At 39.9% G+C, this 27,706-nt stretch overlaps 1 protein-coding gene across 4 annotated transcripts; it reads left to right on the forward strand.

Annotated features, from left to right (window-relative positions):
- Positions 1-2,640: 2,640 nt before the first annotated feature.
- lrrc17 (leucine rich repeat containing 17) lies at positions 2,641-27,704 on the forward strand. Of its 4 annotated transcripts, none has more exons than XM_026147668.2 (5): positions 2,641-3,105; positions 11,988-12,337; positions 13,255-13,741; positions 22,019-22,174; positions 26,937-27,704. In XM_026147668.2, exons 2-5 carry the CDS (start codon positions 12,065-12,067, stop codon positions 27,377-27,379), a joined length of 1,359 nt encoding a protein of 452 aa, XP_026003453.1. In that variant the 5' UTR covers positions 2,641-3,105; positions 11,988-12,064; the 3' UTR covers positions 27,380-27,704. The 4 variants fall into 4 exon arrangements, with proteins under 4 accessions (XP_026003453.1, XP_080147603.1, XP_026003452.1 ...); XM_026147667.2 differs by having other exon boundaries at positions 2,777-3,105; positions 11,985-12,337; XM_080291477.1 differs by lacking the exon at positions 22,019-22,174.
- The last annotated feature ends 2 nt before the right edge of the window (positions 27,705-27,706 follow it).

The following is a 27,706-nucleotide window of genomic DNA, read 5'->3' on the forward strand; positions in this document are numbered from 1 at the left end:
GACATTTTAACAAGGCACACATCCTTCATCTCCCCACTGGCAGCACAGCTGGCCTGGCACACAAACAGACCTTCTCATTCCTGGGTATTAACAAACACACATTCAGGCAAAGGTTTTCTGACTGCCCTGCAAGCCTGCTTTTGTGCATGTGTGTATATATACTTAGCTTCGGTGTATGTTCATTTACCACTGTTAAGTAGACAGGTTATATAGCCTTTTGAGAAACTAAAAATGCTTTGCATGTCCCCATACCTGCTGTCCTACGTACTAAAAATAAGTGTTCTGTTATAAGTACCCCCAGGCCTTTTGAAGTGTTTGCCAGTAAACAATCCCTTTAAGAAGCTGCAGAATGGTGGTCCTAATATGGAACTGTTCCACTCAGTGTTGATCTAGAGACCAGAAGTGCTGAGCAGTATGTTGACTATCAGGGATTACTTGTCTCCTACTAAATTAAACTTCACAGATCAACAAAACACTATTCTGCTTTGTTTTCTTACTCATGTTTGCAACAAACTGCAAGTGTGCAAGTGTGTCAAGTGAATATGTTTATTATTAAACAAAAATGTCAACTTTTATCAAAGAAATTATTAAAAATGCGCGAGTAGTCTTGTGTTACAGAAGTGCTAAAGCAAAAAAATACACTGTTTGTACATCCACTGCAGTCCTAAGTTGCATGTGAGAATGTAGATGCCCACTGCAGTATTATCAGAGTTTAAATAGTCTTCACCCTCCAAACTCCTTACTGCAGAGTGTGTGTGCCATTTCATTTTTGCTGATGTGAGAACTGTGCTGGAGAAGTGTAAGTGTCTTATTTTGCTGCATATGTGTCACATTCACATGTTTCACATCATCAAACAAATGTTAATGTTAGACAAAGATGATAAGATGATAATGCAAAATGCAGTTTTTAAATGAGAATTTTTTTTATTAAGATCTCAGTAAACAATATTGTAGTAAACACACCACAGACCAGTTGACAATTCAATGCTTTTCAGCATGATTGTGGATGCAGCTCAGGTGTGTCCACCTCCCCTGCAGCGCCACAGACCACGTGCTGCCGCATATATATTATATGAGAATCTAATGAAATTCAAGAACAGATGAGAGACAAAATTATTGACATCTATGAGTCTGGGAAGGGTTATAAAGCTATTTGTATGGTTTTAGGTCTTCGGTGAACCATGACGAGAGCTGTTATCCACAAATGGAGAAAATCTGGAACACTGGTAAATCTTCCCACAAGTGGCCGGCCTACAAAAATTACTCCAAGAGCTCATCGATGACTCATGTAGGGGGTCACAAAAGAACCCAGAACAATATCTGAAGAACTGCAGGCCTCAGTTACCTCAGTTGAGGTCAGTGATCATGATTCAACAATTAGTAATAGACTGGGAAAAAATGACATCCATGGCAGATTTCCAAGGAAAACACCACTGCTGACCAAAAATAACAATGCACAAGAGTTTGGAGAAAATATTCTGTTGACCAATGAGGCAAAAGTTCAACTTTTTGGAAGGTTTGAGTGCCATCACATCTGATGTAAAACTAATATAGCATTTTATAAAAAGATGATCATACCAGTAGCAAAGCATGGTGATGGGAGTGTGATGGTCTGGGCCTGGATTACTTGCTATTGATAGAACCATGAAATCTGCTCTCTACCAGAAATTCATGGTTCAAGTATTTTAACACACTGGATACAATTTTAATGTAAGAATCGTGCTTAAAGTCAAGATGGAGCAGCTTTACTTGTGGTTGGGATTCTTGCAGAATTTGCAAGACAGTGTTAGAAGAGAGCCCATCTTGAGTCGAGGTTATGTGTTTAGAGCTGAACTGCTGCAGGTTCTTGCCATTCACCAACCTGTAGAATATATTGGCATGCTTGCTTTTTATGGACAAATGCCGAATCATCTGATTATATACTAAATACACAGCTGACAACACAAACCGCTTGTTAATTCTCTTGAATTCTTAGATTGCAGCTTGTTTTTCTTCTTTGATGCTCTCTGCATCCAATGTTTCATTGCTGATTGGTTAAAAATAGAAGATCCATTCAGTCATCTATTTGTGAAAGGACCTGCCCTTTGTCAAATAGTTTCCAAAGACAATTTCTGACACGGTTCTTGTAACAAGCAATCAAATATGACAGATTAATCGTTGCATGAACATCAGCCAAATGTAATGGCAATGATTTATGGGGAGTACAAAGCACAAATGTTAAGGTGCTGATACTTAAACCCATACTGTGAGGACATAGTATAAAACTCCAAATGAGCTCTGGTTACTTCTCTTGTGCTGTTGTATCCTAAATTGATGCAATCCAGGTGTTGAGTGGCAAACTGTTTGCAAAACTTTGTGAAACCCCACGCTCTGCTTGCAAGATGTATGTAACATCTTCCAAGGACTAATAACAAAACAGTGCTTCACCACTGAAGCAGATGTTGGAAGTGGACCAAAGTTATTTTGGAACAAGCCTGTAAAGATTTAAGGTAAATCTAGAAGGTTCTTTCTTCCTTGAGTAGCACAACAGAAAAAAGAAAGAGACAGACAGGCTGGCACACTGGTGTTTGCATTGGTGGGCGAGTGCATGACTTCACAAGCTCTCTCTTACTCAGAGTACTCTCTATCAGGCCAGTTAGCAGCACATCTTGGGGGTAAGTCCACTGCTTCAAGACGGAATCAGTGCAGGGTTGGAGCCCTCCCACACATGTCTGTGTGTGTGTGTGTGTGTGCATACTGCTAAACCAGACAAAGCCTTGTAGCTCCTTCGAGAATCAGTTTTACATTGCTTGCAGTCTCTCTCTCTGTGTCTATCTCTTCACACTTTCAGTACAGTCTAGCTGAGTGGGTGAAAAGCAAGGAGTTCATGAGAGAGAAAAGGAGAGAGAGAGAGAGAGAGAGAGGGAAGGTGAGAGAGAGAGAGAGAGAGCAAGCGCAGCCACTCATTCGTCCCTCACTCCAGGCTGTAAGTTTACAGGCAGCCAGGCAGATTTTCTTGGCTTGGATGCAGCGCTCATGACAGGATTAGGAGCCTGGGATACAGGATCAACCGGAGATCTGCAGGTTCTAGTGGATGAGCCCAGGTCAGATTCTCACCCTGCACAGGTAGGAAAAAAAATAGTGCATCAGACCTTTATATATAAAAGTTTGCAACCTTGGGATTGTTCAAAGTGTATTTCTTTAACAAAATCTGATTCTCCAAGTGTTAACAAAAGGCCACAGTGAACCAGTTAAATCATAAAGTAAAGGGTGCAAAGTTGCAGAGTATGTAGCAATAAAATGTACCAAAGTGTTGACTTTTAATTTTAACAGACATATATTACTTCCCCTTTGTTTTAACCCCTTTGTTCTTTAGAAATTACAGGGAGTTTAAAGGCGTGCACTAACAATGAATGAAAAAACTCTGTCAGTTTTCATTACTTACTAAAGGATTGATAGTAAGAGAGTCAAAGACAAGTTTTGGCAAATGCAGAAGCAAAATTGAAATTCTGGATTGAGTGTCAGACACTAACTCAATAACAACTCATCACAAATGTGAAGCTTTGAAAGGGCAGAAATGAGCAACACACAAGTGTGTAGAACATGCAAAATGCAATTAAAACTCATAAACAGGGAGGAGATTAGAAAATCTTTTAAAAAATAATTTCAGCAAAGCTCTCTCTTGTTTCTTGCTCTGTATTTGTTGATTTGTTGAATTGCTGAAGTAAGCATTCTTTCCACTATGAAATTTTTAGCTGGAAGTGCTGAAGAGGTGCCAAGTTTATTTTAAAATGTGCGTGTGGGCGGATGGGGATCATTGTCGCCAGAGATTAATTTTGAAATCTCTGCAAAAGCAGCAAAAGAGAAAAAAAAAAAAAAAACAGGAATGAAACATCCAAGTTCTTGTTTCAGATGCTTCCTTCTTATGTTATGTAACTGGCTGGTGGTCCCGCTCACACTGCTGCGACAGATTGAGCCGAGCACCACTTCTGCCAGGGAGAGAGGTGAATTTCTTTTCTTGGACCCTCTTTGCACTGTAAGGAAGAAATTATAGATAGCCATGCCCTTAGAACCCTGTTGTGTGCTACTTCATGTTCATTGAATGCAGCCGGTTCTCTATCTCGTTGAAAATGAAGAAGGACTGCAAGAGAGTTCAAGGAAATGGCAAAAAACATTCACATTTTCAAAAAGCTTGATGTTAGAATATTCTAAAGGATCCACACACTGCTGCACAGATTGTGCTGTTTTCTCGCAGGTTGCTTATATTTGATTATATTTGCGCATGTCCTTGCAGCAATATGCACACACAGATTTACGTGCCCTCTTTTAACTGAAATTCCAAACGTATGCTTGGGAAGTGGGAGCAGTGTGTGGTTTCACCCTGAAATTCTTCAGGGAGAAAAGGAGAGAAGAGAAACTTGGTAAAGTTGCAGGTTTACTCTGATTACAAAGTGCATTGGTGCCTTTTAGTAAAACTTCCTTCTTCTCAGTCTTGTTGCAGTTACATTTAAATAGAGCACGCTGGGGTAAGAACACAAGTGGGAGAACTCTGTTTGTCTTTACCGCTCAGATGTGTCTGGCACCAAACCAAAGCTGGGTGGTGGGGGAAGGCATTGTGCATGCGTTTGAACTCTGTTAAACATCTTGTGTCAGCTTTTGAACTCCCTTTTAAAAAAAAGTAGACACTGAAGGTTGAGGACATACTATGTTATCAAACACCGCAAAATATTGTATAATAATAAGATAAAGCACCTCCCCTGCTCTTTGTTTTTTAGGATGGGTGGTGGTGGTAGGGTAATGACTCCATAATCTTTACTTAAAGCTGGCCATTTTTCCCGTACAGGAGTTGCACAGATGCAGCTGGACTCTGGCCACTCTCAAAGGTGACCAACTGCTGATTTTGGACATGCTTTTGCACGTGTTTGGATTTCAAAGTGTTCTAGAAAGCTGTTTCTCGTGGGTCTTGCAGGGGGAAGACACAAAGACAGGCAAAATGGCTCGTTTCTGTCAGAAAAGTCCTTCTGCTGTTTGCTTTTGTGAGCGGGGGCACCTCTGACCCTCTCCGAAACACTCAAGCGTTCACTTTCTGTCTCCAAACATTTCTTTCACAGCACTCTCAGTTTTCCTCCACTGCAGAAATGAACTTGTATGGTTTCAATTAGGCTCTCAGGGACGTGTGAGGGTTCTCTCTTGAATGCTTTCTACATGCGCAGCATGTCTGTCTCTGTTACTGTCTCATCCTCTCCTTTAGCATTAAGGGATTATTATTATTAGACTTCCCTCCCACTTCTGTTTTCTATACATTCCCACTGTCTGCACTTTTATTCTTTCCCTGTCTTCATCTCTCTCTGTTTGGAGTAGCTTGTCGGTAGGTCTGTTAAACAGTTGCACTTGGGCATGCAGGAGAGTTAACCCAAAGGAAACAAAGCAAGGTCAAAGCAAGGGAGGCTTTCCAGTGTATTAAAGAAGAAAAGTCACCTATCACATATAAGCTCACTCCTTGTCTATGCTCTCCGATTTTCTGTCTTTTTTTCTTCTCTTATTAACTGCCTGACTTATCAATTGATGGCTTCCGTGTGCATGCGACTTGGATGGAATTTTTACATTTTGTATTAGTAGCTAAGCAGGAAAACCTCATTCTTGTTTTTACAGCCTCCCCTTCTTGTTCTCACTTCTCTCTCTAATACAGTGGCCCTTGTGTTTCTGAACTGTTTCCCCTGGCGGTCTGAACTCTTTCCATACCAAGTGGCCTGTCCACTGTTACCACCAAGATCCTCTGTGGTCGACCAGTGCAGGTAGCCACTGTGCAGTCTCAAGGCTTTGCTGGCGATATACTGTTACACTAATCACTACAATTTTCAGGGTTTATTTTTTATTTTATTTATTTTTTTGCTTTTTAGGTACGCCCTGCTTCATCATCAGTCTGGAAGTCATTGCCGTGGTTTTGACTTGTCTTTTCATCATTTGTAAACCAGCAACAGCGCTCTATCCTGATTATGTAATATCCCTGCAGTCATCGAGAGGTCACCGGTGGTCTGTGCTTTGACCCACAGATATAATCTGACTAGATCTATTACACGGGCACCCTTTGCTGTTGCAGTTTTCCCCCAGCTAGCCAGGGTTTTAACCAAAAGGCTTTCTTCTTTGTTCTTGGCTTAACAAAAACAGTGACACTTAAAACCAAACAAAAAATATCTCCTCTTTGCCAGCAGGAATTTCCCTTTTGCTGATGTCACTTTTTTTGGTAACTTAAATTTTGCCTTTGGGACTTGCACTTTCTTCCTGCGGTTTCTATTTAGTCTGAAACATCTTTTGCATCTGGTTTTCGAATAAACGAGCAGCCACCATCTGTATTTGTCCAAACTGCAGTCAGTGCCTCTTCCTGATGTAGGTGGTATGCGATGGTTTTAGAGGCCAACCTGTCTGCTCTGGTCTACTGAGCCCAAATGGCCCATTTGAGCCCACACAGACAATTCAAGAAACATACACAGACACTCAAAGACAGAGCATGCTCAGGCATATGTCTGCGGGTGTCTGTTGTATGCATACTTTGCTATCTGCTTTATTATCCAGTACTGACAGCCCTAAATTATGTGTATATTTTGTGCAGTGTGGGTACTACTGTACATATAGTCAATGAATCACTTGTATCTTTTCGTTTTTTGCACAATATCCATTTTTATTGCAATGCTGTAAACTTTTATTACGTTACTATTACACTACTAGAGATTCCTTGAGAGTAATCATACAAATATTCGCATATGAACACAAATCCCTAATACCTTATTTTGTCTGGATACAGAAGATGTTGCATTTAAAGATAAACTCACAAGACACTCAATTTGCTAGTATCCTTTAGTCGTTGGACGCACTTCAACTCTTCATGGCATTAATTCAACAAGGTGCTGAAAACATTCTGCAGAGATTTTGGTCCATGTTGACATGTTAGTAACACACAGTTTTTGCAGATTTGTCAGCTGAATACCTGTTATTCAAATCTTCCACCGCATCCCAATGGTACTCTATTGGATTGAGACCTGATAACTGTGTCAGACCATCTGAGTACAGTGAACCCAATGTCATGGTCAACAAACCAGTTCGAGATTAAATGAACACATAGTACATTTTTTGAGTTACTGTTAACTTCCTATAAGAGTGATAGTTCTCCTCTGAAATCAACAAGGCACTTTTTCTGCCACTTATTGCATATTTTCCCTGTTTTTCGGGCTATTTTCTGTAAACTCTAGAGAAGATTGTGTGGGAATATTCATAAATCAGCACTTTCTGACATGCTCAGACCAGCCTGTCTGGCGCTAACAAGCATGCCACGTTCAAAGCCACTTAAATCTCCTTTTTTCCCCATTCTCATCCATGGTTTGAATGTCGGCAGGCCAGCTAGACCATGTCTAAATGCCTAAATGCATTCAATTCCTCCTGTGTGATTGGCTGGTTAGTAATTTGTGTTAAAAAGCCACACAACATGTGTACCTGACAAAGTGATTGGTCAGTGTAGCATAATTGGTAAAAACCATCCTGGAGAGCACTTCACAGAAAAATGTAAGAGAGATTACTGTAGAAATGGATGACATTTTCGGCCTTAATCCCTGTCCAAAAAATCAAGCTACTTTTAATTGGTGCTTAGTTGGGGTCAGTATACACTCAGCTTGGGTCTGGAGATCTTTCACTTATTGCTTTATTATAACACGTTACTTTGGTAGGTGCTTGAAGGCATTTGATGCTGTGTTCTCAACAGACCAGAGCTGTCTCTGGGCAGGGTCCAGTTTGCACTTCACTGTCACTTTGTTGTTGTTATGTGAAATATTTTATGATTCATATGTGCAAATGTCCACACCCTCTGACAACATCTCATGCGTGAACTAAAATTGGGCAATTGTTGCAATGCAAATTAAAATCCAATTTGATTTTGATCATATGCTTTTTGTATATAATCAGAGAATGCTTAAAAACTGAGACTACAACAAAAGTAATCTCACTGTTTGATTAGTAACTCTAATTCCAATACTGAAGGTAGGAATGGTTGTGCGTTCACGGCATTACAGATGTATGAATGTAATATGAATGTTATGATCTGTTAATTTTTTATGTGTTACACCGAGCGCTGCTCATAAAATGACATAAGGTAAAAAATAATAGGACTTTGGATACGGCACATTAAAGCTGGTTCAGCAGGGAGACAATATATTCAGTTAGATCAACACTCCCTGCAAACTGTCCCCAAAACATATTCCTCAGACTTGGGTATTTATTCAGCGGTTTGTTTTCATTTGTGTCGACAACTTAAAGCTCTTTTGCTCATCTAAAGACTGCATGCATCAATTGTCTTATTAAAAAGTTATTGGTTTCTTTGAAAAATAAATTCCTCACAACTGAGCCAGAAATGCAAAAAAGTAATTAGCAACAAGAAAAAAGAAAAAAAAAAACCTCAAAGAACATGCTGTATCTTTATCGTTGTAAAGTAACCCGGAGACAATTAAATGTCACTCTTGCTAGCAGGCAGGACTTTTGCTGAACTTGTGGATACAACTGTGTTCCAGACTGGGCACAGACATGACACTATCCACACAAAAATTATGAACAAAAAAATGAACTATGATTAAGGTCTCTGAGGCAAAAGAGAGGACTCGAATTCTTTGCAGAGGTTTATTTTCACGTAGTCAAAACGCAGGGACACGTTGCTACCACATTTTACGTCTAGACCAAACTCTATTCTTGTTCAGGACAGATGTTATAGTGGCAGGAAAACAGTCTGTGTGATATTTAGAGACGCCCCTGAGGATAAATGGGCCTTCTGTAGATGTTCTAAGATGGAGGGAGATAGTTTTTTTTTTTCTTTTTCTTTGACCACTTTGGGTTGGCATACACTGACCAGTGGTAGCTGGAGTGGGAAATAATACCAGAGTGGAAGGACTAAACTAGTCTGCTGTGGCCATGGGGCTAACCAAAGGGACGGGTTTAGCCTGAGTGGGTTTATTATGGTCACAGCTGGAATGTGTGCTGGATAATGTAGAGTGACTATGCCAATAGTTGTCTAGAAGCTTGATAACCAGATAAACTAGATAAAAAGAGAGATAGACCAGCACCACAGTTACATATATAAATGGGTAGGTATACATCACAAGTGGGTTTGACCCCCTTTTCTTCATGGCATAGATTCAAAAGCTTCTGGAAATATTCTTTATAGATTTTGGTCCATATTGACATGATAGCATCTGCAATTCCTGCAGATTTGTCAACTTCACATCTGTTATGCAAATCTTCCATTCCACCACAGCCCAAAGGTGCTCTATTGTGACATGGCTTGTTATCCTGGTCAAAGTATCCATCACAAGATCAGTACACTGTGGACATAAAGGGCTAGACATGTTCAGCAACAATACTTAGGCTGTGGTGTTTGAATCATTCTCAGTATTTTATGGGGCTCAAATATTTTCACCAAGAAAATATCTTCCACACCATTACCCCACCAGCAGCCTGAACTATTGATTCACGGCAAGGTGGATCCATGCTTTCATGTTTTTTATGCCAAATTTTAACTCAGCCAACAATGTCACAGCAGAAATTGATACTCATGAGACAAGCCAACATTTTTCCAATCATCTGTTGTCTAATTTTGAGCGAGTGAGTGTGAACTGTAGCCTCAGTTTTCTGTTCTTAGTGGACATGAACGGCACCCAGTGTGATCTTCTGCTGCTGTAGGATGTTTGCTTCTGGGTTCAGTGATGCCCTTCTGCATAGCTTGGTTGTAAGCAGAGGTCATTTATATAATATAATACAATTATTATTATTATTATGCCAGTTTAAATGGCTTAAACTGAAAGCACTTACGTTGGCAAATACTTAAATAGTGATACACAGGGGATGTGTCTGGATCTCCTCAACAAGTCTCTCTGTGCTTTCAACCTGAGTCTAATCTAGTCTGGACTTTATACGTGGCACAAGTCTCTCATTGTGTTAAAACATGCCACTCATCAGCTTCATAAACATTTACTACAGGATCTATAACATGTTCTCTTGCTTGCACACTGGCACATAAATACATAGAAAGAAGAAAGACAGGCACAGTTAGGCAGATAATGTTAGGTAGTGACTTAGAAGACCAATTCATTAAGTTCTTCTTGGGTTTGGAGAGACAGCTCGCTGGAAGGGAATTGCTCCATATAATGGCTTCAGTGAAAGAAACTGAAGGTTTATGTTTGCTTCATTTGATTAGAGATCATTTGTAGATGGACAGAAGATTTCTCAGTGAAGTGCAAAGTATTTCCCCAGATACATTCTCAGCTGTTTTTGCTTGTAGCTAGCTACATGCCCTGTCTGTTCTTCACAATGGAACGACACCATCTGCATTGACAGGCTTGTTCCACTGTATGAGTCTGAAAGACGGTAAGAGAGCTGCGGTTTGGTACAGTTGGCCTTAGTCAGCACACATGTGTGTCTGTATGTGTGCGCGGGGTGCACGTTGGCAGACCTGTCGGCCTCCCCCTCTTTTTTTCTTTTTGGCTCTGATAACACAAGGGATTCATGACTCATATATTTTGGCATGAAATGTGCACACCCATACACATGCGCATATTAACATAGCCAGCAGGCTGTGAGAACAACCAACTGTAGAGTAAAAAAAAGACAATTACCATCATTATTAGGCAATAAATAATAATATTTACAGTCTTGACATATTCATATTTGCACCTGATGACAGTGTTGGAGTTTGACAGTGCAAATGGCAAGAACAGCAGACCAAGAAACAGACATACAGGCTCTATGTGGTTTTAAAAGAAATGGTTTATTTGGGAAATTTGGTAGGCTGCTGTAAATATGAAACTACAATCAGCCTTGTTTGCTTAGCAAAATGACTGGAAACCAGTAGAAACAGCTTGCCTGCATGTGCCCTGATATTTAAAAAAACAAAACTGCTTACATTACCTTTTAAGTTCACTAATTAACACGCCACATTTTGGTGGTTTGACCTATATAGTAAATGGTGTGTGAACAAACCGCAAACTTGTGGCTTTACATGGCTTTTTATGTGCAGTACTACATCCAGGCCAGGTTTCTGTGGTTCTGGATGATCTTCACTAGTTGTCTGGGAACCTGACAGATAATGAAACATATATTGTATTGTCAAACTGTCCAACTAACACGTACATGTGGCAGATATTTATACACATAACACACTTGTTACTGTATCGAGCACTCTTGGTGTTTTTAGATAAAGGAAAATAGCTCTAAACACATGAAACTACATGATTTCAAATGCAATACACACACACCCCGACCCTCTACTTTATAACACAAACAATTCCTATATTATAAGGAGAAAAACTGTGTTTAGAAGATCTTGAACATTCAGCTTTGTTTGGCTGGAGGCAGAAAACAAAGAAAACTGAAAGAAAAAAGAAAAGAAAACTGTTATGAACACACATCAACCTCGAGAAATGTCTTTTCGTTTTTTCTCAAAAACCCCTTTTCCACCCCCACACCCCATTTCTGCCCACTCCACAATCACTCAGCTTTCCCACTAATTCTTTCAACATGTTCAGCATTACTGCTTTAGTTGTTGCCAGATATTGACAGATTGCCAGATGTTGACAGATATGCTGTAATAAAGCAGATACTCTTTATCTGTGTCAACTTCTCCTTTATGTTGCACATAAATGCACACAATAATGTGATGTCAAACACTGACATTTTCATGTTTTCTATTCTATAAAAGCATTCAATGCAAAGTGCTCATGAAGATTAAAAAAAAAAGTGTGATACTCAGCAAATGGGTTCAGGTAATCCTCAAATTCCTGGTATAAAGAGTACTGAGGAAAACCTGCATATGGACCAGGAGAACATCCAAACTCCACACAGTAAGGCCCAAGATGCAGGTTCTTATTAAGGACTCTCTTGCAAATCTTTTAGGATTTTGTGAGAAGTTTCCACTGAAGACCTTTGAAAATTCATTTTCTTCTCTCCCTCTCTTCCTCTGTTTGTGCCACCAGCAGTGACTGACCTGTATCCCTTCCTCATCCAACTTCCGAAATTGACCTGATTGCCAGGCTCCATCCTCTCCTCTCCTGTCATGCATCTCCTTGTTTCCCTCCTGCTCTTGCTACTCCTTGGATCAGCGGAACCCCGGAGAGGCCCTCGGTCAAAGGCTGTGGAGAGGGGCGCACGGGGCCATGTACGGGGTAGAGGCAGGCCCGGCGTCATGAGGCGTCAAACTGAGGTGTGCTTGGAATACATGGAGTCAGGAGAAAAATACCTTGACTGCCAGGATAGGCAGCTGACCACTGTGATGCAGGACTGGCCCAAAGATATCCACCACCTACTGCTGGCGAGAAATAGGATTCAGGTATTTACAGGCAGATTTCTGTTCACCTGGTGCAAAAATAACAACTGATGTTAATTACAGCGGACTGGAGATCTTTTTTTTTTTTGCAAGAAATTGGGTTCTTTGCAGCAATTAAGCCTGAGTTAAGTATCCATAATCTATTACTCTCTATGCTTCAGATGGCTTGTTGATGCCATGAGCATCTGTGCACCAGTTATTTGGGAGCAAGATCAAAGACAGACTTTTCTTCCTTATGTGTGCAGCTTTTTGCATGTCTGAGCAAGTACAGGATGTTTATGTCGCAGGTGCTGAGAGAACTGAAACAAAATGTTAGCCTGCAGGTTAATAAGTGGAAATGACTGAGCAATAGACACTGATGAAAGCAATGAAAACAGGTATAACTTATGCGGGAAGTCTTCGGCACTTTGTTTTGGATTTAAATAGGATATATTTTATCATTTAAAACATCTTTAACATGTATTTTTTACACTAAAAATATGTAATTTGAAAAGTTAGATACTTGGAATTACAGATAGAGAAAACTGATCCATGCTGTGTCTTTCACCACTTGCAGCACTTTGGGTTTACTGTTGCTGTTCAGAAATGGTAATCTTAACATAGTGCACCACTGTATTTTCCAAATGTCTGACATCTGGCTCCAGCAATATGGGAATTTTAAACTTCAGGCTCTGAAACAGTTGCCTATACATCAGTGGGTAATGCCACAGTAGTTATGGCCATTTTTTATATAGAATCTGTGGTATAACATGGGGTCAAATGGCCGTAGGAGGCTAAATTCCTACAAGCTGCAAACTGCAGACGATTGAAGTTTTTTAGTACAGTAAAGATAAGAATAATGCACAAGTAAGCTGATGGTAAATGCTACCATATTGTCCAGAAATGCAAATAAAACAACTCAAGTACATCTCTCCTTTCAGGTTTTGAGGGACAACATGTTTGCTCAGTTCACCCAGCTGAAGAGCTTGGATCTCCAGCAGAACCGCATCTCCAGGGTGGAGGATGATGCGTTCAGTGGCCTCTCCCAGCTCAAAACCCTGCTCCTCCAGCACAACCAAATGACAACAGCCTCCGAGGAGGTCCTGCTCCCCCTACCCCGCCTTACTTATCTCCGTCTCTATGACAACCCGTGGAGCTGCCTGTGTCCCTTGGAAAGCTTGATCAGAAAACTGCAGCTGCCAGGCAACCGCAACTTGGGCAATTACGCCATATGTGCAGAGCCTCTTTCACTGAAGGGTCAGAAACTAAAAAAGTTGACTGTAGACCTGCTGTGTGAGGAAGACAAGGGGCCAGAACCTGGAGTTGTAGAACGGCCAAAGCCTCCGCCAAAAATAAGGAAGCCAGATGCCACCTCCATGTGCCGCACGTACATGTTTCCCAAACCGCTGCTGGACTGCAGCAACAAAGGTGAGAGATTGTCAAGTTCTGTCTCTCTATATCTTTATCTATACATTGTGACCTATTCTTTAAATCTGTGTCTTCTTGCCTTGAAATCTGAGGCAAGAAGATACAACTTGGATGCCATTATAATATAAGTTGACGTATGCAGGTCTTGGTTGGGGCAGCAGAGGTTACCTATTAGCAGCATTGCTATGAGGATGCTGGTTTGTCCAGATGTTTTAGAAGGACTGGTGTGAAGGTTTGTGCAGAAAAACTTGGACTAAAAGCACCTTATTAAAAAACTCATTTACAGAGTTTGTTATGTTCAAATGTTTTTTTATTAACTGTGAAATGGGGGAGGGGGGGGGGGGGGATATTTTTTTGGACGGTGAGCATTATGTACTGGATGGGGAAGTTGTGGTTAGTAAGACCACACAAAAATCATCTTACATCCAAGCTTTATTCTTGGAAATGTGGTGAAAATAAGAAAATATTACCATGTACTAAACTGAGCTGGTGAAACATAGTAATCTTTATACTACATGTTTGTTTGCCTGTTAGAAAAGTTGCATTTCAAATTAACTACAAAGTACTTTATAAGACTAACTAGATGCTGAGTAGCCCAACTTTACATTTACGCCATAAACGCAACACAAAGAAGAAGCCATGTGGGGAGTAGGATGTGATTATTTTCTTATCACTGACAAAGTATCTCGAGGACTTCACTGAAAGAAAAGCCAGGGTGCAGTACATAGAAAATTATGGCATTTAACAGTTGTTTTCACTAACCTGTCAATCCGATTTAATTAATTTTCTCTAATTGAAGGAATGTTGTTCTGGAATGTGACTTTGACCTCGTGTATCATCCTAGCTTTAGTATATTGATATAACTTTTAGTCAAAGTTAAAAAGACATTATAGAAAAACACAGATGTTTATTATTAGTGCAATAACAGAAAAATGATCAGCTTTAATTAAACTAAATGTAGGAATGAAATAAACTCTGACAAAGAACAATTTCATTGTTTCTGAATCAGACAGTATTTGTCCAATTTCAGGTGCTTTGCTAAACTTGGCCGCTTCTTTGTTGCAAACAGATAAACTGCTGTGAGAGGAGTACTTCATATGAAAAGGCACATTTATTAGCTTTGCTCAGCGCTCTTCGGGACACAGTCCTGCTTATTTGTTCATTGAAATTAGGCGCAAGAGTTTTTTTTGTTGAATTATGTTTGGATTATAATCAGGCGGCAAGCAGAGACGTGTTTGTTTTATTAGCAATTTCTACACTGGCTGTCTGAGCCTGGCTGGGCGCTCTCTTCTCCTTTTTCAAACTCTTGCTCAGTAGTGGAAAAGTTAGGATTAAAAAGTAAGGTTTCATATATATCATACATGTACAGGTTTTTGTGTGAAGGCAGATGTCTTTATCTGATCAGCCAGTATTTTAGGCTTGTTCTTGTTATTACCCATCATGTAATGTGACATTTGATGAGTTAAACTTTTGCAGTACTATGAAAAAGTATTTGCCCCTTCCTGACTTCTTCTTCGTTTCTTTTCTTTTTTCTTTTTGTGTGAATTTTATAGGATTTTTCACATCATCAAATAAATATTAATATTAGACAGACCACCTGAATAAAAGAAAAAAAAATTGCAATGAAGCCAATGAGTCTTTGACATCGCTGTAGAGGAATTTTGGCCCACTCGTTTTTGCAGAATTGTTTTAATTCAGCCACATTGGAGGGTTTTTGAGGCTTTGCAGCGTTTAACATGTGGGTCATGCTAAAGGTTTCTTTGTTTTTCTGAGCCACCTTTTCTGACCCCAAAACAAAATGAACATTTTGGATTGACCGAGTCAAAGTGCAAACTTAAAGGCATTTGAGATGCTGTTGCATGACCTTCAACAGAATTCCTCCACAGCGATGTGAAAGACTCACTGCCAGTCATTGCAAACACTTGATTGACAAGGACTTGTGCTTACCAGTTTTTAGGTTTAGGGGCAATTACTTTATCACAGCACTACACGTGCGCTCTAAACTTTGCAAATATAGTCCAAGTTCTCACCCAGGTTTTCACATCTGGTTCTATCTTTGCATTAAGCTGTCACTATGAGACTGTTGTCATAGTGACCCCAGTGTTGCCTTCAAAAAGACAGATGGCAATTTCTGAATTTGTGCAGATCCCTTGTGGTTACTTTCATGTGGCCTCTCCAGTTCCTCTTCTATCTTCTTTTTGTTGTCCTCTCACCATCCATTTAATTTAACACACTGTTTAACACACACTGAAACTCTGACACTTTCTGCGTCCATTATTCTGACCAAGTCCCACATGAGGATTTGAATACATCTATCAATGGCGAGCTTGTATCCTCCTGAGAAAGCAGTCTTTCATAGAGAATCGACAAGCCAAAACCACACAATGCAGCTTCTGTGTTGTAAGGACTTGAAGAAGCTTTTGCATATTTTCCTAATTATTTTTTTTCTACAGTAAGACATTTGAATATGTTCTTTATCTGAAGCATCATAAGGTTTCTCTGTTTTGCTCACAGGGTGAACATCCCATCCATCTCTCCACAACTTTCCTTTTTTATGCCCAGTAATGGTTCTCCCCATCCTGCCTCTTTCTAAACCACACTGCACCATAAAAGCTGTATGTGTTGTGTGAATATTCCTTAATATGGTGCAGCTGTTGTGCATGACAGTTAATTCCTGGTTTTGTGCTTTTGATTTGAAAGGATGCCCACGCTGCATATTTACTTCTCATTTTGTTCTTTTCCAGCACTTGTGTTTTCATTTAATAGTTGTATTAGCCGTGTGAAATCTAATCTAAGCATTACACTTACATGATTTCCCCCTAATCGTTTGTCTATTTGACAATCTAAGTGCTTAGAGTTTTCTTTGCTGTAATTCAGCCCAAATGAACTACTGTTGTAGTGTCTTGATGCATGAAACTAGCACTACTGAGGTCAGTTTCTTGACTATTAATATGGAAATTGTCATGACCAACAACAACCACTGATCAGAGACCACTGATCAATGGCCATTCACACAGGGTTGTGGAATTGCTGCAATCATAACATTGTAAGATGCTGTGATTCCTTCAATTCAGAGATGGTCTTTCCCTTTTTCAGTAAACGGCCTCCTTGATTTCTTCAACTAACCTGTAGGTGTGAATAGAGTGCGGAGTCTTGGTCTGATGAGTTAGCTCTTTTGTGTTTTGCCATGCACTTCACCAGAGGTTGTGGGGTTTTCCCCGTTACTCTGTGGGGGACCAGATCCTTGGGGTGGACCAATTTTTGGCACAGAGTATTTTGGTGTTTGAAAGCCACAGGGACACAGTGTCTCTGTGGCTTAAATACTAACAAATCTTAAATACTGATCTGTATGCATTGGTTTATGTTACACATCAACTTTTGAATCTCACAGTCTAAGAAGGCTAACTTGATATTTTGGTTAACTTGATGTGTTGGTCCACTGAGTTAATGTGACCAGTGAACCGTGGTATATCGTCAGATTTGATTTTCACCCAGGTGTCATCAACATACCTGAACCAATGATTTGGTGGTGTTCCAGGGTAGGACAGCAGAGCCCTCTTTTCCACTTCTTCCATGAACAAGTTGGCCACAGTGGGTGAAACTGGGAAACTGTTGTTTGCCCATGTTTTGGGCTGACCAGTTTTTGTAAAAAATGTGGAAAGAAGACAGTTCCAAAAGCAAACACACTTGGTCAGTGCTGAGAGTGCTCCTGTTGTTGAAGTTGAGGTCATTCTGTAATTTCTTAAGAGCTGCGTCCACTGCTTCAGTAATGAAAGATGTAATAACATCCCTTTGTCAACAAAATCTAATGTCTTTTGGATGTGGTGTTTAGAGCTGCCTACCAACGTGTTGAGAATTGAAGCCAGAAACTTTGAGATGTTATAGGTGAAGATGATGGGGAAGGCATACTGTAATAAAAGGATAGAGTACAAATAGCACAATGTATCTCCAACTGCCACATCTGTAAGAAAAATAAACATACAACACCTGGAACACAAACTTTTGAAAATGCACAGGTGCATAAATCAACAATATACCTGTGTGTGTGTGAGTGTGTGTGAATGAGTGTGAGAGAGAGAAAGAGAGAGAGAGTGTGAGTGTGTATGTGTGTGAGTGTGAGTGTGTGCGTGTGTAGGTGTGTGTGTGTGCGTGTGTGCGTGTGTAGGTGTGTGTGTGTGTGAGTGTGAGTGTGAGAGAGAAAGAGAGTGTCGAGTGTGAGTGTGTGTGTATGTGTATGGGTCTTTGTCACGAATGTACTTGAAAATGATGGTTAGAAGCCACAAAAACGAAGCCCGGGAGCCAGAAGCAGACAGAGATGGATCGGGGAAAACCGGGCCACCCGCAGCCCCCAAGAATACTGAAGACCTAAGGCCAAACATCTTCACCCAGCAGGAGAAGGAGGGATAAGTAGACACCCCCCTCAGATTATACAGAGCACTGTGATTATATTGGTTTTAGGGCCATGGTGTGATGTTAATGCCCATTTATCTACAGTGTCTTAGTAAAGTCCTTGGCCACTGTTATAAGAACAGTTTGAGTTCTTTATAGTTTGCTTCCAAGGACCCACACTATCTTTTAGTTGTTAAAGTACTCTTGAGCAATAGCTCTTCTGTGTTTTTCACAGGCTTTTAAGGTTTTCCTTTGGACATTGGCTGCTTTTTCGCTCATTTTTAGTCCAGTCTTGGTACATGACCATTTTCAGAATGTCTGTCAGGCTGAGTAGCCTGACAGACATTCTGAAAACTCATAAAAAAAACACCCAACTTGATGGATGAACCAGTGTTGTGTCTACGCATAACAGAAACCTTAACTACACTAGAGTATATAAAATATTCTAGGAAGCCCCATCACTTCTGATATTGTAAGATGTTATACATAAGCCAGACGTGTTAAATGAGAGCAAAAATCTTCCATCTTTTAACAGTCCCCCCGCCCAACATTATAAATCTCATGATGATGCTCAGAAACCCAGTTTTATGTTCCTAGACATTGTTTTCAAAGCTGCTGTTACAGCCGGTAAATCATAGATTTCAGTGGTAACAAGTGCTGTGTAAAAACTTGGGACATTTGACATCTGAGTAGGCAGCACAAAAATGAGTCATTTGTATATGGTGACTTGGCTGCACATACACCCACACTCATAGCACTGTTATAGCTCTCTATGGATCTCGTGGATCACAGACAGCGGGCAGATCGTTAGCAGAAAAAAAAAAGACCATATTTTAGGTTGAGGAGAAGTTGCTGTGGTTTCAAGGGTCCTGACTGCAATGTTAACTGTTTACCTTTTGGGAAACTTTTTTACTTTTTCACACTGGGGTGAAACGGTCACAGAAGCAATCAATTTAGCATGGGAGGAGCACTGAGTTGGTCACCGTCATAAATATAAAGTAAACAGAGTTACTAATAGGTTTTCCACTTAATAATAATCTCAACTCTGTTGCTAAGGGTTCTGAATAGACTAAGATTCATTGCACTGCATATCTGTGTTTCTTTCTCTGCCATGAAAGCATTTACATTTGCAATTTAACAAGTAAGGTGCATTTGACCTCACATGACATGTGGAACCGAGAAAGGCCCATCCTAATATATAAACTACTTTATTGCATCCTAGTGCTACTATGCAACACATAATACTGCCTAACATAAACATGTGAAGTAACCTTTTCCCCCGTCAAAAGTGGGGTGTGCTTCCAAAAAAGCCATAAATGGCTGCTTACTATTCACTATGCACAGTGGACCCCCTGTAATCACATCAGCACTGTAAAAAATTAATGGCTTCACTTTCTGCTGTCTAAACAGTATAAAAAGGTTTTGCAACACGTGCTCTGAGTGAGTTCAGTGTTTTTGCACAAATTGAATATTTGCTTTGCAGGAATGACTGAAGCGCTTCATGATATTTTATGGAATCTGAAGCCAAGAAAGAAAAGACTCTGGCTACGGTCCGGTACTTCACTCCACATATCTATTTAAATCATCCTTAGTGCTAGCACATAAATAGTAGAGTGGGTTACACAGATAAATTTCCAGATTGATGCTCTGCACTCCTACTAAATAATGTAAATAGCTTCGTTCTTTGTATTGAGACTGTGTAAATACTGCATTTACTCCCTGTGTTCCTGTGTTTAACTAGTATTAGTTGTACTAATACAGGAACCTCTATGCACTGCATTGGTGAGTGGCCACGTATATTAGTGCTAAAAAGTTATTTAAAGTTGGCCTGTTGAAGTGAACCAGGTGATTCAACTTAGACTACAAATAATAGATTATGACATCTGTGAGAATTTAAAAAAATATATATATTTATAATGGATTTTTTAAATAGATTGGGTTTCCAAAAAGGAAACGTTTTCTCATGCAGCTATAAAGCATGAAGTCCTTTAAAAAAAAAGAAAAGTCCAAGAGGTACAGCTGTTCACCGAACTAATGACTTCAGCAGATTCAGCGAGAGCCCAGTGCAGTGATAAATGACTTTCACACTTCCTGACCCAGGTCCTTCCTCCGTATCTTCCTTCATTCATCTGTCTCATCAGTAGATACATGTTAACAGATGTTAAAGCAGGAAAGTGCTTAACACTTTATCTGCCATATCTGTGCCATGAAAAAAGTGACTCCTGATAAAAGCTTCCTGAAACTTCCTGAAAACACAATTATCTCCAAAAAAGAAGAACAAGCAAATCGGTCTCTGCTCACCCAACACCGTAGCTCAGCTTTTTGTTGAACTTTTACTACCCAGAGGGAAACATGGACTTCTGGTCACAGACACTACTGTCACAGCTGAATACACAGTGTAGGCGTAGGTCTTTATTTATGGTAAAACACCGAAGACCACAGATGTATCTGTCTTTGCAATGGAGGATTTGCGTTTGGCTCGGAAAACTGAAGTCCGATTTCTCACAAGGGAATCAGGAAGTTTAAGTCTAATGTTGGAATGACCGCATTTCCCTTTCCTAAAAAGCTGCTTTGACAACATTTCAGACACATTTACACCTATTGGCAGGCTGGGATTCCCTTTAGGTTTTCCAGAAGAAAATTTCTCGCCACATTGGACTGATAACATGTGCTGGAATGCTCTCTGAAGACAATTTTTGCTTCCCTGCATCACATCACAAAACAATAATCATTACACTTCCTGAGTCTGTTGGCTACATCTGTGTGTGTGCTGCATGTGTGTGTGTTTTCTTGGAGTCTGTGATGATTAATGGCACCATGCCTGCATAATAAAACCAGCTATAACATCTGTGGCAGTAAAGAGTACAACATCTGCGCTATAAATGTGTCCATAAGCGTACTTCTGATGCAGCCTGTGTAAATAAATACATTCAGGAAACATCTTTGTATGCTTTGCCACACACATTTCATTCATGATTTTACTTACAAATCTACAAAAAGTTGGCATTCAATACCAAAGCAAAGCATTGTTTAATTATGTCTTAGGCCGCGCTTGCTGCCTATGCACACTTATGTTTCCTCCAGTCTATTTTGCTTCACAAACAATCAGCTATGATCCTTTTGATGATACAGGTTGCATGGGCCACCCAGTCTGTTTTAAACAGCGCTACAATGTGATTGGCACGGCAGATGGGACTTCCAATTTAAAAGATATTCATGATGTTGCCCACCATGACAGGTTCAACAAATCTAATGACTCAAAAAACCACAAAGCCACAAAGTCTAATCTGTGAAGGCTTTGATCCAAAACCTCCAAAAGGTAAACTGTGATCAGAGAAACCTGAATCTATTCATTGTTAGTGCCGAACATACAGGTTTCAGCCTTTTATTTTCAGTGGTTTTGTAGTGACAGCGTCAAATCTTTATTTCACCTCCCCCATCACGGCAGGAGGAACATTTATAAAATCTACCTCCGGTGTGGGACTTTAATTCAAAACTCCAGAGAGGCTCTGTTATAGAGATTGCGATACATAGGACGCTTTGACTGTTTAGTGCATTACTGACTTCAAAGACAAGTATGAGTGTGTGTGAGTGATGCCTCCAGTGTAAGCAGAAAAGAGATCCCTCTGGCAAATAAGTGAAATGTTGTCATACATGATGTCCCCTTTGACTACATCTTGAAAATGTAAAAAGTTGCACACAACCTGCAAACCATCTTGAAGCCATAAAGATGCAGACACATTTCTGTCTGAGTTGAAGAGCCGGAAATGTTCACACCCTCTGTTCACATATCTTTTTTTTGTGTGCACTGATGATAGTAAAAACTTTTGTCTTTCAGGTATCATGAAAGTTGAAGGCCTAATGTTTCTGAACTTTTTCTGTCTGCAGATTTGATTAGCATCCCACCTGACCTGCCATCTGACATAGTGAGGATGGATCTGTCCAACAATAAAATAAAACATCTCAAGCCAAAACATTTTGTGCTGTCCAAAGACCTCAAACTTCTCAACCTCAGCAGTAACAACCTGCACCATATAGACACAGGTAACAGAAGCACCGCTCACATATTCTCTCTCTCCCACACACACATGTGAATCTGAGCATTCGTATCTGGATATCCAAGTATTTTGTGTTGTCACAGCACAGAAAACAGACCCAACTGCACAACTCAGAGATAAGATAAATTACATTTTTAAGGGTGGTTCAATTCAATTGTATCTATATAGCAGCCAATCACAACAATCTCTTTAAGGTGTTTTCTGCCAGGGGTTAATAATAAAAAATAATTAAATACAGAGTGGTGTATAAACAAAGAGATTTAAAAGTGGTGAGTGAAGAAGAAATGCTCAGTACATCATGGGAAGCCTCAGCCGCTTAGGCCTATTGCAGCTTTTCACAGGAGCTTTTGCAGGATTCGGGGTCACCTGATGCCCTAACTACACTACCTGGCTTGGATTTAACTAAGCAAATAGGTACAAGCCTCATATTGGACAATTACTGCATGGGGGATTATCTTTCAGCTGGCAACAACTTATTTAACCCCAACTGGTGCAATGAGTTCTTTCTCATTTCATAAACAACCGCGTCGAAAGACACATCTCATGATCGTGAAAAAGATGTTAGTGTGTTTGAGAAGGGTTAAATCATTGGCACCCATCAAGCTGAGAAAACATCTAAGGAGATTGCAGAAACTACTAAAACTGGGTTAAGAACTGTCTAGTGCATTATTAAAAAGTGGAAGGATACCCATCATCAGAAAAAAAAAAGTAGAACTCAGAGCTAGGTTTAATAGTAAACATGCACAAAGCGAAGGGAACTCAAGGGAAAACCACTAATCAGTTTGGCAAACCAGGAAAAAGGGCTTCAATTTACTAGGGAGCATAACGATTGGACTCTGGAGCAATGGAAGAAGGTCATGTGGTCTGATGAGTCTAGATTTACCTTGTTTCAGAGTGATGGGCGCATCAGGATTCGAAGCGAGGCAGATGAAGTGATGTACCCATCGTGCCTAGTGCCTACTGTACAAGCCTGTGGGGAACGTGCTATGATCTGGGGTTGGTCAGGTCTAGGTTCAGCAACAGTATGTGGTCCCAGAAGGAGGTCTGACTATAGTGAATGACAAGGTTATTCCATCAATAGGTTTTTTCTTCCCTGATGGCATGGACATGTTCCAAGATGACAATGCCAGGAAACATCATTTTCACACATGGATTAGCCACCACAGAGTCCAGACCTTAACCCCATTGAGAGTCTTTGGGATGTGCTGGAGAAGGCTTTGCGCAGCGGTCAGTCTCTACCATCAGTGCAAGTTCTAGGTGAAAAATTAATGCACTGGATTGAAATAAATCTTGTGTCATTGCAGAAGCTTACCGAAACAATGCCACAGCGAATGTGTGCCGTAATCAAAGCTAAAGGCGGTCCAATGATTTTACCATACCTATGATATCATATAGATGCTTCTAGCTCTTGAGAAAGTGTTTTTTAATCAACAATATAAATCAAAGGTTTGAACTTTTACTTCTGCTATTTGCCAGGCAGACGTACTTGTGATAGGCTGCATTCACTATCGATAACTTGATAGCATTCTTAGCAATATTTTGAGTTCTGCATCAAAAGATTTTTTTAAATAACTCAAACAATATTTGTAGGCTTTTCCTAAAATAAGATTCAAAAAGCTTTTCCCTCTAACTTGCATTTACTATGCATCATTAATGACTAAGACCATGCAATTTCATATTTTAGTTACAATAAGCCAAGAAAAACAATAATTATACTTGACTACATTTTTGTAATGATAACAAGCAGAAATTCTGGCTACTCCTTGAGGGCAGGGGCAGGACAACCATCCTCTTTGCCTACAGATTCTCCCACAGTTCTCTATTCAGGAATGTCTTATAATGTCCCACTAGAGGATTAAACTCCTTGAACACATTGTGATATTTCACTTTTTTCCCTCAAGAAATACTGCACAATTATTATTATTTTTATTTAAAATTTATTGAGATGAACCTGAGAAAGAAGCACATGTTCCACTCACAGGGAAAACAGATATCTGTGATTTATTAGAAAGATGTTGTTTATCACCTCATCTCTAAGCCTCACTGGCTTGTGCTCAGGGTTCATTTTGAGGACATCCAAGTCAATCAAAATGTGACATATTTAAAATTGTGAACAGGTTCATGGTACACACTGGGGAAAATGTGGCTAGAAATTGCAGTGCAAGCAAAATGATTGAATATGCAATGAACTTGCAATCTCATTACCTTTGAAATGGCTGTTTTGAAGACAGGGACCAGGTCTGTGACCACTCGCAGTTAGCTGTTATCTTCAAAGCAAGTCAAGCAAGTCAAGGCAGCAATAAAATGGCAATAAGACGGAAAAAGTCTGCTGCCAGTTTCTGATTAAATTTAATCAAGTTGCCATTTACATATAATAGTTGCTGCAGGACAGCAATTTAACTGCAAAATGACATAGCTGCTTGTCAACCTTGACCTATAATGGCTATCAATACATTGATGGTTGTTGCACGCTCAACCACTGGGCAACCAACCACTACAACTACTCGCAACTGGCCTCAAGAGGCAAAAAATTGCAATGTAGTTTACTTAACTGCATTGTGACTGATTTATTAGAGAGTTCCCAAATCCTTTCCTTCCTTCAGAGGCACATAAATGCTTCTTTCCTTATTTATTTCAGCAGTTCCCAAAATAATGTAAAATTACCCTATAGTTCATGAGAAAAAAACCCAATTTTTATGGAAATATGTAACATTGGACATTGACATGGACTAGATGAGAAAGTATTCGGAATACAAATTCGACCTCAGAAATAGAGGAGTACCATTAAAAAGTGAGAATTCATTAATCTCACCGAGCTAATTATGTGCGAGTCCATCCCTTTTCTGGCAAAGAGGGAAATTCAAAAAGCTTCATTATCCTGCAACAGCACATGCAAACAATCTACTGTAGCTCACCCCACTGTGTCTAACATTCTCTGGAAACTCAAACAGAAATTCAGTATAATTGTGAGAGCTTGTGATTGCCAGTGGCATGTGGTTTAAATCCCCAAACCCTCTTTTTAATCATGTCCACATTCAGAGTATATTCAAAAGAAAAAGTTGTTTATTTATGCTTTTCATGGGAAAGGTGGCCAGAGAGAAAAGAAACATGAATGAAAATGCAACATAAAAAAATCTGGCACATTGCATCAGTGTTCTCTTATTTGTGTTACTTTTTTCATGGAAGTCTTTGGCAGATTGTTTTGGTTTTCTAGGCCAGGCAAAACCCCAGAATAGACAAAGCAGTAATTTGATGGTCACAGGATAATGCAGTGCACTTAAAGCCTAATTTTCCTAATTTTCCTCAGACTAATAACTTTATATCTTAGAAAATGTAAAAGGAAAGGGTCCCACCCAAGGTTAAATAAATAAATAAATAAATAAAAGTTCATAATAGTCTTTAACTAAGTCAGTTTATCCAGCTGGCATTATTTCTGTGTTATTGCAAGTGAAGTTTCAGTGACCGGATCGCGACTCTAAGTTTAGATGCTTAGATTAGGATCTCTTGAAGAGCATGGAAGAAAAGGTAAGTGTCCCTAATAAACAGTTTAGCCTTTAGGAAATGTGCTTCAGACTTTCTGGCAAAGTTGGATGAAAGGATTCATGTATTTCAGTTCCTGGGAAAGTAGCATGAATGTGGTCATTGTGGCTCCAACAAGCACATGAATAGTATCCAATTTGGGAGAGCCTCAAGCCTCATGAGTCCAGAGATAAGACATGGGAGGAGGAGGTGAAACGAGCATCCCTGCCCCCTTTATTACACTTCCTTCCTCTGCTATAGTTTCCTCTGTCTGTGTTGTTCTTGGAGATGAATGTTCATAAAGCTAATGTAGACACTGAAAGAACCTCAACACCCAACCAAACCAAAAAAAAACTTTTTCAGTCTTCCTTTTCAAGTTCCCAATGTCATGAATTCCCTCCTTCTTAGTTCTCTACCTCCATACGTTCCCCCCCCCCCCCCCCCCCCCTTTCCGCTCTGTAAAGATCAAAGCCTGGCCAAAGGCTGGGGAGCGTGAAATGGTCTTTGCTGTCCCATTACTCCCACTGAGAATGCATCCATGGGCATGCACGTGCACACATTAGAAAATCAGACAGCTAACAGTGACTGGAAACATTTGAGAATATCAGCAGTCACCTTTTAAATCAAAATGTTTGATTTTGCGTGTCATGAAGCCCAGCTGAAACCCAGTGTCTATACAGGGAAACTGGCCTCGGCAGCTTGCACATCTGGAAAAGCACCGTCAATACTGAAAGGTTTTAGAGCAACGTATGCTCCTATTCAGATGGCATCTTTTTCAGGTCTTGCATATTTTAAGTAAAACAAGGCTAAACTTCATACGTCATGAATGGAATCAGCCTTTCACCAATTGAAAAAATTTGGCACAGCATGAAACCAAAAATGTGACCTAGAAGACCCAGGTATGTTGATAAGCTAGAAAAAGAGCTAGAAAAAAAAGTTTGCGTTGTTTTGCAACTTTTATGGAACTGGGTTATAAAAAGACTTGATTACTTGATTATTCTTAAAGATAATCAATCAGTCAACAATGAACTAAAACGGTCCAAAAGCCAAAAAATATGTCAAAGACTGTGAGAAACTATGGTAGAGTTTAAACTGTGGCAATTTCTTTGTGTGTATTTTTCTTCCTTTTTAGTCATTTTATTCTCTGTTGAGTCTTAAATTGCTCTTTAAACCTCATGAATGCCAACAGAATGCTAACTAATTTAGTTTGCACTTTTCCCTGCTCCCAGCTGCATTTGCAGGCCTGCTGTACCTCCGTGAGCTTGACCTCTCCAACAACAGTCTCCAATACTTCCAGTACAGTGTACTAGAGGACCTCTACTTCCTACGGAAGCTCTCACTGGACAACAACCCGTGGTTCTGCGACTACAACATCCACTACCTAAATTACTGGCTCAAGCACCATCCTGGCGTCCATCACACTGGCTTGATCTGCTCAGGGCCGCCTGAGTTCAAGGGCTGGCGTGTCGCGGATTACGTCAAGACCTACAACGGGGAATGTCCTGTAGATAAACAAACAGAAGGGACAGATACAGGACAGGGGGCACAAGAACAGTCAGAAAATGACGCACAGAAGCCAGGGATGGACAATAGTGATGGACAGGGTGCAAATCTTCCACAACACCTGAAAAAGGCGGCACCAAACAAATTTAAAATCATCAGGCTGAGCTAAAATGCAGACGGCTCAGAGGACTGGTAGAAACGTATACAATAAGATTGAAATGGATGTCTGAGAACAAGCTGAACGATGGCTTAATAAAAGGAGGAACTCTGTTTTGTGGTAAAATCCATTACGTAGGCTATTAGGGATAAAGCTTCCCTGTTCTGTATGGGTTGCAGAAATACCTAACTCTATCACTTTTCTCTCTTACAGTAATTTTAATTTTGACTTCAGGATATACTTTTTTTTTCTTCTAAAAAGTAGTTTTTGGTCTTTTGGTATTAACGTATGCTTTTGTCTACTTGTTTTCAGGAAATAAAATTTGTTGTTTTTTGTATT

This window comes from Astatotilapia calliptera, chromosome 17 (genome assembly GCF_964374335.1).
Source record: "Astatotilapia calliptera chromosome 17, fAstCal68.1, whole genome shotgun sequence".
In the NCBI taxonomy this organism is placed as follows: domain Eukaryota; kingdom Metazoa; phylum Chordata; class Actinopteri; order Cichliformes; family Cichlidae; genus Astatotilapia; species Astatotilapia calliptera.